The sequence below is a fragment of the Diplotaxodon limnothrissa genome, linkage group LG11, assembly GCF_057381915.1.
Source record: "Diplotaxodon limnothrissa isolate DT_005_m linkage group LG11, D_limnothrissa_male_GT1.1, whole genome shotgun sequence".
In the NCBI taxonomy this organism is placed as follows: domain Eukaryota; kingdom Metazoa; phylum Chordata; class Actinopteri; order Cichliformes; family Cichlidae; genus Diplotaxodon; species Diplotaxodon limnothrissa.
Window position 1 is genome coordinate 37,513,893 of NC_140606.1, and position 15,580 is coordinate 37,529,472.

General features: G+C 39.5%; 1 protein-coding gene across 1 annotated transcript; it reads left to right on the forward strand.

Moving 5' to 3' along the window:
* Positions 1-6,055: 6,055 nt before the first annotated feature.
* lta (lymphotoxin alpha (TNF superfamily, member 1)) lies at positions 6,056-12,881 on the forward strand. Its single transcript, XM_085365972.1, has 5 exons — positions 6,056-6,114; positions 7,671-7,794; positions 9,326-9,407; positions 9,497-9,550; positions 12,559-12,881. The coding sequence occupies exons 1-5, from the start codon at positions 6,056-6,058 to the stop codon at positions 12,879-12,881; spliced, it is 642 nt and encodes a 213-aa protein (XP_085222098.1).
* Positions 12,882-15,580: the final 2,699 nt, after the last annotated feature.

Here is a 15,580-nt window from a genome sequence, read left to right on the forward strand (position 1 = left end):
AGAGTGACGCTGAAAAACTAGTTCATGCATTTATTACTTCCAGGCTGGACTACTGTAATTCATTATTATCAGGATGTCCTAAAAACTCACTGAAAAGCCTTCAGCTGATCCAAAATGCTGCAGCAAGAGTCCTGACAGGGACTAGAAAGAGAGAGCAGATTTCTCCTGTTTTGGCTTCCCTTCATTGGCTTCCTGTTAAATCCAGAATTGAATTCAAAATCCTGCTCCTCACATACAAGGTCTTAAATAATCAGGCCCCATCTTATCTTAATGACCTTGTAGTACCATATCACCCTATTAGAGCACTTCGCTCTCGCTCTGCAGGCCTACTTGTTGTTCCTAGAGTATTTAAAAGTAGAATGGGAGGCAGAGCCTTCAGTTTTCAGGCCCCTCTTCTGTGGAACCAGCTTCCAGTTTGGATTCGGGAGACAGACACTATCTCTACTTTCAAGATTAGGCTTCAAACTTTCCTTTTTGCTAAAGCATATAGTTAGGGCTGGACCAGGTGACCCTGAATCCTCCCTTAGTTATGCTGCAATAGACGTAGGCTGCCGGGGATTCCCATGATGCATTGAGTTTTTCCTTTCCAGTCACCTTTCTCACTCACTATGTGTTAACAGACCTCTCTGCATTGAATCATATCTGTTATTAATCTCTGTCTCTCTTCCACAGCATGTCTTTATCCTGTCTTCCTTCTCCCACCCCAACCGGTTGCAGCAGATGGCCCCGCCCCTCCCTGAGCCTGGTTCTGCTGGAGGTTTCTTCCTGTTAAAAGGGAGTTTTCCCTTCCCACTGTCGCCAAAGTGCTTGCACATAGGGGGTCATATAATTGTTGGGTTTTTCTCTGTACCTATGAAGCGCCTTGAGGCGACTTTTGTTGTGATTTGGCGCTATATAAATAAAATTGAATTGAATTGAATTGAATTGAATTGATACACCATGTCATGTATGAACAAATACTTGAGAGTTCTTTTTTATTAATGTACCTCAGTGTGTAGCATTGCGGTTTATGGGACCGCAAAAACAGAAGTGTGAAGTCCTAAATGAAGGAGTTTGTTTTTTTGTGGTGTAGTGTTGGAACATAACAACTGACCTATTGGTGGGAAATATTGTGGAGGTATTTTGAAAGAAGGACTCATACCTGTTAGTTTTACCATTTTACTATTACAGGCTAGGTGTATAGGAAGCAATGGTGAAAATGTTTTCTTGTTTTGAGTGGGGACAGCACCCAGTAGCCCACATACTACTTTTTCTTTTTCATGTTGTATGTGTAGGTGTGTCTGTATGTGTGTGTTTGCTCTCAATTGAAATAAGGTTGGAGAAAGTTTGTGACATTTAAATAATCCAGGAGAACACAGACTGGTTGGTTGGGGATGTCCCATGGAACATGAAACCAAAAACAGAAATGGAAATAGACCCTCTCGCTCTCATCTCTTACTGCTGTCTTCACAAAAGGCAACTTTCACTACTGTTTTCATGCTGAGTCTCATCCTCATAAGTGGATTTCCACTTCAAATGCTGCTATATTATTCTATCAAAACAACATCTTATCCTTACAAAAATTGTAGTTTGATTTGGACTTTTTCTTTAGCAAAACAGAATCTTTCCAAAACCAAGTCTGAGCGAGCACAAACATGACAGTTTGTCACAAGAAGCCATACTTTGCTGCAAAGCAAGTGAAGAATGTTCTCAGTGAGCCAGTTTGTATACTTCAGAATATTTGCTCATCATGGTAATAGAAACTTATCAAATTCAAACACATAGTGGCTGAAACATCAGAGCACATGAACAGAAACTACCGACCCTCATTTATGGCCACAAGCTGTGGTAAGACTAAGATCACTGACACAAGCAGTGCAAAGGAAAGTCTTTCCACAAGCGTCTGAGCTCAGCCTTAGAGAGAGTAATATAAAAAGGGGAAATTATAAAACTTCAAAAAGATTCAAAAACTACACACAAAAACCAATCTGTACAGGCAGATTTTTAATAACTTTCAAGTCGGGGAACTCACTGAAAAGAGTGGAGTCTCCCTAAAAACTCTGACATAAAATAATAATAATAATCATTTAAAATACTCTTACATTGGGGATTGTAATGGAAGCCTCATTTTGCTATGTAGGGCTTAGGTCTTAATACAACTCAAAAACGCATGTTATATAACTATACACCACTTAGAGAAAGATGAGGATTGGTCTTTAGAGAGGCCTCAGAGAGCTCTGGTTGAGTTAGTTTGAGCATCTGACTAAGTTTCTCCTTTGCTGCCTTTTAGGTGTCAAACTATGAGGCGACCTTGGGAAGGACCCAGAGATGAGCAGTTCTGCCTCTTGGTTGGCTTGGTTGGTGCCACTGGTGCCTTCCTCAAACGAGCTGGAGAAGCATATGATGGAAAGGGAGAAAAATCTGCATCAGACAGGGATGCATTGAAAGGTCCCTCCCTGGTCGGATGCAAATCAACACGTATTCCAAAGAAGGACTTCAGCAGCCTGAGGTAGTCAGTCATTTAAGTACCCATCTGCTGCAAAGAAACAGTGCAGGAGTGCGACTCTACCTTTGGGTGGTACTTATTTGATTTCTCTTGGGATAGTTTTATGAAACAGTTTATGCCTGCCTTGGAAAACATCCACAGGTTTCAGTGCAAGAAATAACACCAAACTGACAGTGACCTGCATGCAATTTTTAAATATCCTAAAATTGAGGCAGCTAAATATAAAGAGCAAAATGAGAAACCTTGGATGAATTTTGAAAACATCATTGGGCCTCCAAAAAGGAACCCAGACTTTGGTTAAGCTGCAGAAGAAGAAGTAATGTTGTGTGAGACACTAGATGAGCAACAATAATAGATTAAAAAAACAACAACTTTACAGCCCAATAAAATGAGTTGTTGGGCTGGACCAGAAAACTATACTATCATTATCTATAAATAACACATCTTAATGTTCTCTCAGTTTTCTTTTAATATACAGAAGCACATTTTGGAGAAAAAAACATCATGAGTCATCTTCATGTCTCAGTTTTTCCACAGCCTGTGCCAATCTACAGCGATAAATGAAAGCAAACAAGTGGCACAGATTCTTGACTAAAGCTAGTGTCATCTCACCGCTTTCTTATGTTTGTTCATAAGTAAACTGCAAAAATGAAAAATGATTAAAAAAACAAACATGCTTTCACTTATTTCCTGTTATGTGTATACTATTACAAATATATACTTACAATAAAAATGAGCTGTTTTATTTAAGAAAAACTGACATATTCCAGGTAATGAAGTCTGAATATTTCTTTTTTTTAATTTAACCTTTATTTATACAGGTAGTCCCACTGAGACTCATGGTCTCACTTAAAAGAGAGACCTGTTTCAGACAAACATATTATAATTGTTAAATAAAAAACAATAAAATAACTATCTAATGTTTACACCCATCATATCAAAAACAAGGACAAGTTCATGTCATTTGTCTTTTAACGTCTGCAAGAGAAATCTTAATACCCCGGGATAAACAGAGTCCAACAGAGGGAGAGAATGAGCAGGGTTTTCATGGAAATGATATCACTGTGATCAAGTAGGGGTAAAACGATGTTAGCAACAAGCTTTTTCCTTGCAGTGAAAGAGAAACACAATCAGTTTTGGAAAATGAACTCCAACGTCAGCCTCTTTAACCTGCTAAAGTTTCTTTAACTGGTAGTCAATATGTGGCTTAAAGATTATTATCAACCACAATACCCAAGTACTTCCGCCACCCTCCTATTTAAATAAGGAGCAACATGACCTTGTTTTTTGTGCATTTAAAATTAGTCTGAGCTGACACAGCTGTGACTGTTACTATCAAAGCTAGCTGTGTGAGCACAACAATAAATGATTGTATCATATGCGTAAAAAATTAATGGATGGATTTACATTTTATCCCAAGTCATTAGCATAAATAGCGGCACTCCATTAGTTGCATTTAAAAAACTAGAAAAGAGACCATAGAACTGCACATGGTACTGGTCTATGGCATTGGTCTATGGCATTGGTCTATGGTACTGGTCTATGGCATTGGTCTATGACATTGGTCTATGGCATTGGTCTATGGCATTGGTCTATGGCATTGTTCTATGACATTGGTCTATGGCATTGGTCTATGGTACTGGTCTATGGCATTGGTCTATGGTACTGGTCTATGGCATTGGTCTATGGCATTGGTCTATGACATTGGTCTATGGCATTGGTCTATGGTATTGGTCTATGGTATTGGTCTATGGCATTGGTCTATGGCATTGGTCTATGGTACTGGTCTATGGCATTGGTCTATGGTACTGGTCTATGGCATTGGTCTATGGCATTGGTCTATGGTACTGGTCTATGGCATTGGTCTATGGCATTGGTCTATGACATTGGTCTATGGCATTGGTCTATGGCATTGGTCTATGGTATTGGTCTATGGCATTGGTCTATGGCATTGGTCTATGGTACTGGTCTATGGCATTGGTCTATGGCATTGGTCTATGGCATTGGTCTAATTGGCCAAGCAGTTGGGTGGCAGCCAAAAACACAGACTTCAGACTCACCTTAACACAGTTTTTAATACATGTGGCTCTTCATGTTATCAATGAGAGATGATATCTTTAGTATGGCCACAGAAATTGATGAAAAAACTGTCTTACAAGATGCCTGAAGGAGTTTAAAATGGTTGTTTGAAATGGAAAATGAGTTGCCCAGGCCAAGTGTTTGAAAAAGAAAGGATTCCTTTGAACTCATGCAAAGAAGTAACAGTAAGAACGAATACAGAATACACGTATACACGAATACATGTCAAGTGGATTTATGTTGTATACTTGTATTACAAAGAAAAGACCAGACAACGCCCCCCCCCCCCCGAGCAAGTGTATGGTATCAACAGGGTCTCTTTTAAATTTTTTTTTTTTTACAGGACAAGCTCTCTAGCAGAAGTTCTTGGACAAGCATTTGTGTGCCATAACTAGTTAAGGAGTAAGAGGAAGGGGAAGTGAAAAAAGTAGAAATACCACAAACAACAAAGAAAGCAAAAAGCAAAAAGTAACCTGGAGCACAGGGAAAACAAAAGTCTGTCTCATGAAAATATGCAGTTATGGCATTTCTTGCATGGAGGGGGGGGTGAAAAGAAGGCAACAGAAGAGAAGTGCTCAGTGCATCATGGGAAGTCCCCCAGCAGTGAGAGGCTGCAGCAGCATAATGAGCACTAGGCTCAGAGTCATGTGATTAGCTGTATCAAAGTGAAAGTTTGAGGCCTGATGTTAAAAGCAGCGGGCAATCGATTCCTTTTTCAACATACAGGAAAACGTAAAAATAACACGTTGGCCTTCTAATCTGCAGTCAGTTATCTTCAACACGTGAGCCACCGAATGGCCCGATGCAGCTATATATTTCCCGCGCTTTTATCTACAAGCTGCAATTATAAATGCATGAATAACTCTCACTCTCACCCTCTGAATAGCCTTAGATCTAAATTCAGGCTACATTCAAGCTGATTAGTTGTGATTAAAATAGACTCTGTAGAGTGACACAACGTGGCCGCAACTCATCAACAAGGAACCTGTATAGCGTGCTTTATTGCACACGCACTGTATTTCCTCATCACACATCAGGTCAGTTAAGAAGAAGAAAAAAAAGCCCCTGTCATTTGTTTGGGTGTTAGAAAAGGGTGACTTTGACCTATAAACGTGGGAAATCACAAACCACCCACAACACACATGAATGTGTCAGCGAGGGGCCGCACCACTGGAACGACGCTTATCTTTACATCTTTTACGGCATTTTGCACCTTTTTACTCGTCTGTTTTGTAAATATATGTTTCTCTTACTCTAAAGTCATTGTGCATTGGAAATGCATGAAACTGCATGTAATTTTGGTTTTTAGGTTTTATTCAGTTTCACACCAGGCTGTATGAGCTGGTTTGTAGCTCTGTGCTGTTCACCGCCCCACCACCTACACCACAGCCTCCTTCCTCCCATCTCTCAAACTACTCTATAAAAAGAAAAAAAACTCCATCTAATCTTCACTACAAGCTCATGTAACAGGGAAAACCCTGACAACCTGACATGTCTTTGAGAGACAAGCACCACATGAATTTGGACAGTGAGAGTGCAACACACACTAGGTGAGTCAAGATTGATTTAGATCCTATTGTATATATTGTCTTAAATTCCTGTGATTTCTTTGTGAATGTTTTCATTCAGAGGTCTGTGGTTGAGCTCAGTGCTGCTGCTGTGATGCTTACATGACAGAATATAGAAAGTTTTTACAGAAAAGGGAAGGCGTGTTCGGGGATACGATTTTTCAGCTTTCACACAGAACTGTGTAGAGCGTAGTAATGTAAAGAGCCCAATAATATGTCCCTTTGTTTATTTTTCGGATTTTGTAGTGATTTAATGACACTTTTTGACTAATTCCCCCCCAGAAAATGAATTGCTATCCATATCGATTTTAGAATTCAGATTAAAGAGACAAAATCGTGAGCGAATTGCAGACTGAGTGGTTGAACCAGTGTTTTCACTGTCTAACCCAGGCACAAGTGCAACTATGTGAAGCCTGCTGTGCATCCTCACTGGAATGTAAATTAAACCATAGCAATGTGCATTGGACGCACAGTTCAGGGTCAGTGGCATTTTTTGCAATCACTGAGTGGTTTCTGTCTATGTCATTACAAATAAACAAGCAGACCACAAAATGTTGAACCATAGAAACCCTGTGTACCGGACAAAAAAACTCCCACTGAGGTAAAATCCCAGACAAGCAGCAGCATGGTTAGGTTAACCATAACACGGCAAGTGCAAAGCAGCCATTCTAGGAGCCATGTAAATGATTTCTGTGGGGTCTGGTTTAAATGTGTGTGCTTGTGGTCACAGGATTATTGAGGCCAGTTCTTCTTTGAGTCATGTTAACATGTCACATTGACTTCATCAGGGCAAGAATTCAGTGACTTCTCTTAGAAAGTTGTCATTTCATAAGACAGCGAAAGTGAGAACTTACTTGCAACTCATCTCACTGTCTGGCTTTGCACTCTGACCTAATGGAAGAGGTGGAGGTGTACAAGTCCCAAAAGCACAATAGGTGAAGCACGCTGAAGAAAAAATGCGCTCTTTCTGCAGAAATATACTGCGATAGTTGCTCAAGTGACCCTCCCAGACCCCACCCACCCCTAAAGGGTCGCAATTTAAAATTAAAGAGGTCATGACATCACAAATGAGAGGATATATTCTTGAATACTAGGTAATAAAACTTTCTTGGAGCTTTAACAATGGTATATTTGTTCTCAGTGTCTACTAGAGGGGCTTTGCATGATTCGCTGTTCAAAATAATCCTTCTAATATATTAACATTTAAAAGATGCGGATATGATATCAAGAAAACTTTGTAATAAAAGTAAAAAGGTTATTTTTGATCCTGATGTTTATTTAACTAGGAAATGGAAGTCTTGATTTTTTTTTTATTTGAGGGTCCTGGGTCAAAGTGGAGCTCTGCATGCTCCGCCACCTTTGAGGCCTCAGTGACAGAGCCAAGAGATGAAGAAAGAAACCTGTGAAACAGAATATTTAGAGCAGTCAAAATCTTGATTAACTGGTGTTAACTTATGCCAGAAGATATACTAATTAAAGTCATTCTCTCAAATGAAAGGCCGATTTGTTAAATGGTTTTGTGCGTACTTGTCTGACAGAATGGAGGATCAGCCAAGGTCGTCTTATAGGCACCTGCTGCTGCAGGCTTGGTGCTGTCTCCTCACCGTGGCCATGGTGATTATGGCTGTACATCTCGCTACAATGAATCAGAAGCCAGCAGAGGTCAGTATGCCTGCCACAAACACAGATTTCACTGAGATTCATGTTGACTGCTAGCGGGGTCATATCTTAGTTTGCATATCTTAGTTTGCATCAAGAACGCGCTTGTAAAAGCACATGCTTTGCTGCTTGTAATTTGTGTAAATACCATATTTATTACGGTAAAGTAAATAAAATGAGCCCCACATCTACCCTTATCGGTTTATTCAAAGACATTAAGTCAGCTCTAGATACCCAGTTTGTGCCTCTAGATGGCAGCAACACCATGAGTTCCTCTTGCTTGCTCAACAAAAGGAAGAATGCTTTAAGCTCTTGGGTTCTTTTAATTTCTTTTTTCTTCTTCTAAAAAACATCCCCAGAATTAGAAAATAAGGCCAACAACATCTGCCTCACAATTACAGGGCCATTAGTCACTCTTTGTTTCTAGGTGGAAGTGAAAACCTTCATCTTTGATGATTTTGTCAGATAGCACTCTCATGGGAACACAGAAACTCATTGTGTTTGAAAAGTCTCTCCAGTGTCTGTTAAACATGGCAACTATAAAATAGAGCCTTTAGAGAAGTGGAGCTGTTGCAGACTGAAACTGAGAATTTCTCTATGTGCATCCATCCATCCATTCTCTTACGCTTATCCTTATCGGGGTTGGGGCAGAAATGTTTCGTCACTCATCCAAGCGACTTCAGTCTCAGCTGACTGCAGGTTTCCCCAGCCTTTAAACAGTATATTTTCATAATAACCACTACCATTAAAATGCAGGTTCTCATGGCCACCTATCCGTGGCCATGAGAACAACATACAGAGTGTTGGGGAATGACTGCGATCACAGTATTTGAAGACGGTGAAAGATGTATCCTTCCTCATGGGTACATCTTTCACCTTCTATAATACTTTGATTTTAGTCATTCCCCAATTCTGTGAACCCTGTAAAAACTTTTCTGGGATTTCCTTAAGTGGAGTATTGATCGTGCATAAACACAAACAATTCCTATGACTTCATGTTCAAAACATTTTCAGGATATTGACTGAAAACGAAGCAGGCTGTAATTTCCTTTAATTCCAGTTTGTACTGCAAGAGCACATCCTTATTTACAATAGTGGAAAAGGTAAAGGCTAAAGGGAAATGTGAGTACTTGAAAAACAATATAAGACAAACAGCCAGGAACAGTACAAAAGATGGATATAGCTTCACTGACATCATCTATTAGATTCAGAAGTCTTGAGTTTTGAAACCTCTGGAGGATTTTTTTCACCATATTGGTTACAAATAAGTCAGATTTGACCAGGAAGGCTGGGTCTCACTGTGAAGCCGCTTGTTCAGTGCTTAACAGCGGATGACTGACACGTTGTTAGCCAACAAGCATACTGAAATGAGAGATTGAGCTTACAAACTGAGGAGTAACTTGTGTATAGAGGTCAGCTCACAGATTTCTATAGAAATTGAAGTCTTTTTGCAACCACAAATATCTATGGTGACCTTCTTAAAGAAAGGAGGTTTACGGCACACTTGTTGAGCATGTTTTGATTTTTCCTCAAGGTTGGAGTCCCTACACCAGAGACCATCAACTCAACTCATTCAGGTCGCATACAAAGGCAGACTCAGGAACCTTTTAAGTCAGGTAAATATCATTTGTCACATTTATCATGGACAATCACATAATCGTAAGACTGAAAATGTCATAATCCTTTAAATTATTTTGCATTTCAGGAAGCTCTCACCCATTCATCCAGATTTCCCACCATAATGGACGTCTGTCTGTAGGTGAGCTCACGTCTTTTCATGTGGGAAGTTGGCATGCTCTGACAATCATGAGTTTCATGAGAAAACCGTATCCCTTGTTCTTACTATGTCTTTTTACACCAACTTTTAATGATCACACAGACAAATCTTAACTCTGCTACACATCCAAAGAGACAACTCTCACTTGTTACTGATCTCGTATCACGATGATGCCTGCCATGCATAAAAACTACTGTTAAACTGGACGCCTACAGATGCTGAGTGCAACGAGCTCAGACATGTCAGTAGCAGCTGAAAGTCATTCTGAAAAACGTGGGCAGCCTTCAAATGAGGCGCACGAGGACACGGCGGGTTGAGGGGGAGGGGTGTGAACAAACAAGTAAATAACAAAATAACACCTAATTTGAATATTTCAACCAACCTGGGGTTAACTAACTGAGTCTGTTTAGACTCTGTGAAAGAAAAGAAAAAAAGGTACAACTTTCTACAAATTCTATATGAAGGCACATGTTCTCAAATACTTAGAACTTAGACAGGAAACTGATATACTGCTGTGTTTCTCTGTGTTTTATCTCTAATCTAAAGTGGATGGGTGATAAAAGCTGACGTCATGTTTCAGTTAACCAGTCTGACAGTGGATGGATTTATTAGTATTTCCTTTTTTAATACACTGCAGGTACAAGTTTATTTCCCCTCCAAAGTGTTTTCATGTGTTACTACATTAACAGTCTGATAGGAATCCCTTTACGACAAGAGCAGGCCATATCTGTTATTAAAACCACTAAGTCAAGAATACACCAGCTCCGGTGTGGGTGAGGAGGAAAGAAGCCAAACGCAGGAACGGCATTGGGAATCTGGTCATGTTCGGATCCTGCTGTGATCTAAAGTTGTGCAAAGCTTGGAACAGAGATGCGACTTTAAAGACGCCTCGTTTTCTCAACGCCACGCTGTATATGAAAGATGGATGTGGCCCCTGTGAAGCTGGGTTGAGGTATTTTTGCATTGGCTTCACTTTTCAAACTCAGAGGCTACTTCCATCTTTTATATACAGATTATGGGTTAGGTAAAGACCCCTCTTGGGATTAACATGGTTATTTCTTCACACGTTACCCCTTTTTGTTGGGGTTTACCTTCCACATTGATGAGATCGTTTTATTTAATCTCTTTGTCAGTTGCATCAACATTATTTTGTGAGCAGTTTTCTTCTTCTTTTTCAAGATAGCATTAATATGCAGTGTGACCATCTACAAAATGCTCGGTTGGACTGATTATTTCACATTATCTATTTGACATTTGAGATGTCATCAGTACAGGTATATTGTGACACGTTTAGTTGTGAGGTTAATGTGCTCTTTAGTTTATAGTTTTGACAACAGGCAGAAGTGAAGATGTTACTTTTTTTCAGATTCCATTGTGGTCTGGCAACGGCACAAAGAGACATATTATATTTCATTTTCTGTCCCACGGTTCCCTTTATAATTCACTTTGGTCTTATAGCTGTGGAGAAGTTACTGGCTACATTTGGAGAAGGTATTTTTTATGCCAGCGGTAGAACAGATTAAAACCATGAGGTTTATTGTGTTGAAGAGATAAAAGTTATCATACTTATCCTGCTGACGAATAACTATTACATCTACGTTTTAAAAGTTCACCACATCCACAAAGAAATCCTCTGCACGGGTTAAACCGTTGAGAAACACAGAGCCGTGCAGCCTCATTATGTTTCCAATCTCATTTACTGTTTTCCTCCCACTATGCAGCAGTTTTCCTGTGTGAAGTGGGTTTCTAAAACCACAAGAAACCCGAAGCAGCTCTGTAATGTGGGCTGCACCGACTTAACGTATAATTACAGCCCACAGCAGCAGATTTCACAAGTTCGTCAGGTGGTATGTTGCAGGAAAATTAGACACTAATTGGAAGATCAGCTTTGTTTACCTGGTGTATTTATTCAGCTGTGATTATGGGGCCCACTGATCTGAAGCAGAGAGGAAAAAGCACTTCCTTTCAGGAAATTCAAGAAAAAAAGACACTTTTTGTTAGTCATTAAAAAAAACAAGTCGGTTGGAGAGTTTCCTCCATTTCCTCTTTCATGTGGTTTTCTTCACTTCAGTTGACAGATTAATAAGGCATGGGTTGCACACCCACCGGCATTCAGCGTGTCAATGTTGAGCGCTAAAATATTCATTTATTAATAGTTATTATTATCCCTGACTCGGGTATTCACCCGATTCTTTTCTGTACGCTCAAAGAAAACGTGTGTAAAGTGGAAAAACCAGCATTCAATTACCGTAATAACGCTTATACCGATTTACTGTCAGATATCATTCTATATTTCACATTTAAACGTACTGAACTGATTTAGACAACAAAGGTTAACCCAGCTCGCCTCCGTCTTCTGTTTTGTTTCCCTCTGTGGAAAACTGGTCAAGCACAGAAGATTAGATATTAATCTGAGATATTTCACTGCAGTCCACAAGCTATAATTAACCTTCAAAGCTTCAAAGAAAACTTTCCCACATACAGTGAGAAACTACTCCACTGTGAGGTCTGAGTCAACAGCTACCAGTCTCTGTGTTCTCATCACCGGATCCGAGAGACATTTGGAAGAAACTCCAGCAAAAGTTGACATTTTCCCGTCTGCCTAATCAAAGATGTAAATTAGAGAGTAATTAACAATGATGCAGTATTTATCGATGCTGCTGAACATCAGCTGCAGCGCTACCATCAAAAATATCAGATATGAAGCGCAATGGTGCATCCATTGAACTGGACATCACGTGCTAAAGTTTCTGAATTTTTCTTACTTTTCTGGAGCCCCTTACCCTCCCCCCCACATACTGAGAAGGATAATGGTGTATACGTTAACTCACTTGATCCACCCTTCCCCTGTGGCCTCAAATCACACCTGACGTGAACATTTGGGTTGATTACACAAAACAACAACAAGAAAAAAAGGTTAAAAATCAATTATTAAAAATGAATTTAAAGTAACTGAGTGATTAAAGAAACGTTCTCCATATTTCCTACAGATTCTGTTTCGAAACAAAATCGAAACAAAACCCTTACCCTGTGTGGAACGTCCATCATCGTCCAGGAAAACGGGACCTACTTCTTTTACGCCCAGGTGACCTTCAGGGAAGATTCACGGGAGAGATGTGTGCTTGTGGAAAGAACTGGCTTTCATGATAAGAAAACTAAGACACTGGCTAAGGGCATCTACCCGGCCTCATCAGAGAACTCAGTGTGGTTGGCCAAGATTGTCAAACTTAGACCGTTGGACAGTGTCAACATAAACATAACAGGTGAAATTCTAAATGACGATACCTACTGGGGTGTCATCAAGCTTCAATAGAACTGGAGGTCTGGTTGGACTGGTATGTTACTTGTGGCCCTAAATAAACAAGTTAGAATAAAAGCAAACTGGATTTTTGAGCTAGATATTTAAATTGGAAATATTCTGCTCATCTCCAGCTGCATATTTTTATTCTTGGACTCACGTTTTTAAACAATGTTTATTTTTTATTTTGTAAATTATTTGTTTTAGCCATTTAGCGCCATTCACTTCTGTCCAATAATAAGTAGTTTGTGAGCGCCCTCTGCTGCACCACCATCTGAACTGCAGACAGTTTTTGTACAGCGATAGGAAGATTCCCTCTGTCACCCCTGATATGCTGATATTAGGAATGACTGCCTTATATCACGTCACACTGACCCCCAATAGAATGTAATATACGGAATAATTATACATATTCTGACCTCATTTTTTTAAAAACACTGGTAATGTTTAACATGTTTAAACTATATATAAATATATATAAAAGGAAAAGGAATGGGTCCCCTTTAACTCTCACAATATAAAAAAAATACTGCAAGGATTTGATCATGGTCTACAATTATTAAAGACTCTGTGGCTAACATGGAACACTACAATAAAGAAAAAAAACTCCATTATGCAGGTTTTAATATAGACTTTACTAACTGGCACCTCGTACTCTTGATAGGCCACATCTTCATAGTAAATAAAGGTCAAACAATCGTATACTGCATCAGTCCAACCTGAACAGAGTTTTAAAAATGCCAGCTGGTTCTGAGTTGTTTTTGAATTTTTAGGCCGACATGAATGTAAACTGTGAAAGTCATTGGAATAATTATGTTCCTTTTCACTGTTATGTGCTTCTGTAATTTATGTAATTGAGTATTCTATTTTGGTTGTTGAATTCTGCATATAGACGTTTAATAAAGATTATTGTAAACCAACCTGATGCACTTTTTATTTGCACGTTGCACTGCTGACTGGCCACACGGTGGTGCCACTTCCCACCTAATCAAAGGCAGCATGAAGCCTTCGCCCACCACAGCATCGTCTGTTCGGATGATCGTACACATCCTGCTATGACATTTCATTCAATGAAAAATGCTTAACACAGACCACAAATGCATTCTGAGAAACCTCAGAAGTGACATTAAAAAACATAAAACACGGCGCTGTTCATCTTTCGGGCCTGACATTAGTTCTACTCACAGGTATTCAACCGCTGTGATATTTACTTGTGTGTGTGCTGAGCAACAGCACAGGAAGCCACATATTTGGTGCAACCGTTACACCGCTTCCCCTTTACAACACCCTCAGACACCTTTGAGTTCACAGCACCCTCTGACCAGCTTCCCCTGAGGCAGTTTAGCTCATCTTAATATCATTTTTAGAATTAGAATGTAAAAATCATGAAGCTAGTCATACGTGAATGTGTAAGTTTCACCCTTAATGTACTGGGACTGAAACTTAATAGAGCTCAGAGGCCGGAGTACATTACCCTCCGGGTCATCCACACACATGTGTTGTTAATAATCGTGACTTCTGAGGGCCAAAGAAGTATATTGGTAGATATTTGTTATATTCCTCCTAGATCCTAAAGGTGCAATATCATGAAATAAAAAGTAATTAGATAACATGTTAATTTAATTCTGAGATTTCAAGGTTTTACTGTTTATTTCAGTTCAATTTTAAATGAAAATCATCAAATACATATCATTAAACACACAGCAGTTAGCGCTGTTGCCTCAAAGCAAAAAGGCCCAGAGTTCCTCTGTTTGTTATTTTTAAGAAAGTCTGTTTTTGTACATTGTGGAATAATAGCCCGACCGAGCTATTATACATCATTTTGTGAGAGTGCATATACATTTAAGCTCATTAAATAATGGAAGCTCTGTTGACATACACTACTTTCCTGTCATGGTTTCTACTAAGCATTTCTCGCTCCTGTTTTGTTTGTCTCTGTAGAAAACTGGTCAGGCATAAATATAGGATGTAATGCTGACACTTCTCTGCAGTCCACAAGCTACACACTAATAAACTCCTAAACAATGAGGCTTGAAAGAAACTTTAAACACATAGTAGTCGGTAACTTCTCTGAAACTGCGAGGCCAAAGTCGGCAAGCTTGAGCTCCACGGATGAGACACGCTGGAGAATTTTGAAATACAATGAGTCTCTGTGTTCCCATCACCGGATCAAAGTGACATTTGGGAAAAAACTCCAGCAAAAGTTGACATTTTAACTTCCGCCCAATCAGAGCTGTAAATTAGAGAGTGAATAGCAGCCTCATAAAAAGCAGGGTGTAAATATTGATGTTATTGAACTGGCTCTAAAAAAGTCTCTCCTGCAGTTCTACCAGGCCTGATGCAACACAAATAAAGTACAATGAATGCCACATCTATTTTAATCGAAGCAGCACCGGACAGACTCGGCTGTGGGAAAACTAGAAAAAAAATGACATCAGTTTGCTTTTTTAATAACAGTTACCAATCAGGTGGCAACCTCTGGGTATGAAAAACAAAGCCATCACACAAGTGCCGAGAGCTACATTTGCTCTAATGGTCATTGGAGGCGGACTCCAACCCCCACAGACTACACATAAAAGAAGAATGTAGGCACTGTCATGTCACCAGCTGGTTTTATAACAAATTCCGACCCTCACATGTGAATATTGCAGTGGAAATTGAGAGTAATTCAACCAGGAAACATTTTTTTCTTTAACTTCATTGGACAACGTTTG

Coding starts and splice junctions, on each gene's coding strand:
- lta (XM_085365972.1), top strand. CDS start 6,056: ATGTCTTTGAGAGACAAGCACCACATGAATTTGGACAGTGAGAGTGCA. Junction 6,115..7,670: donor GAGAGTGCAACACACACTAG/GTGAGTCAAGAT, acceptor CTTGTCTGACAG/AATGGAGGATCAGCCAAGGT. Junction 7,795..9,325: donor TGAATCAGAAGCCAGCAGAG/GTCAGTATGCCT, acceptor TTTTTCCTCAAG/GTTGGAGTCCCTACACCAGA.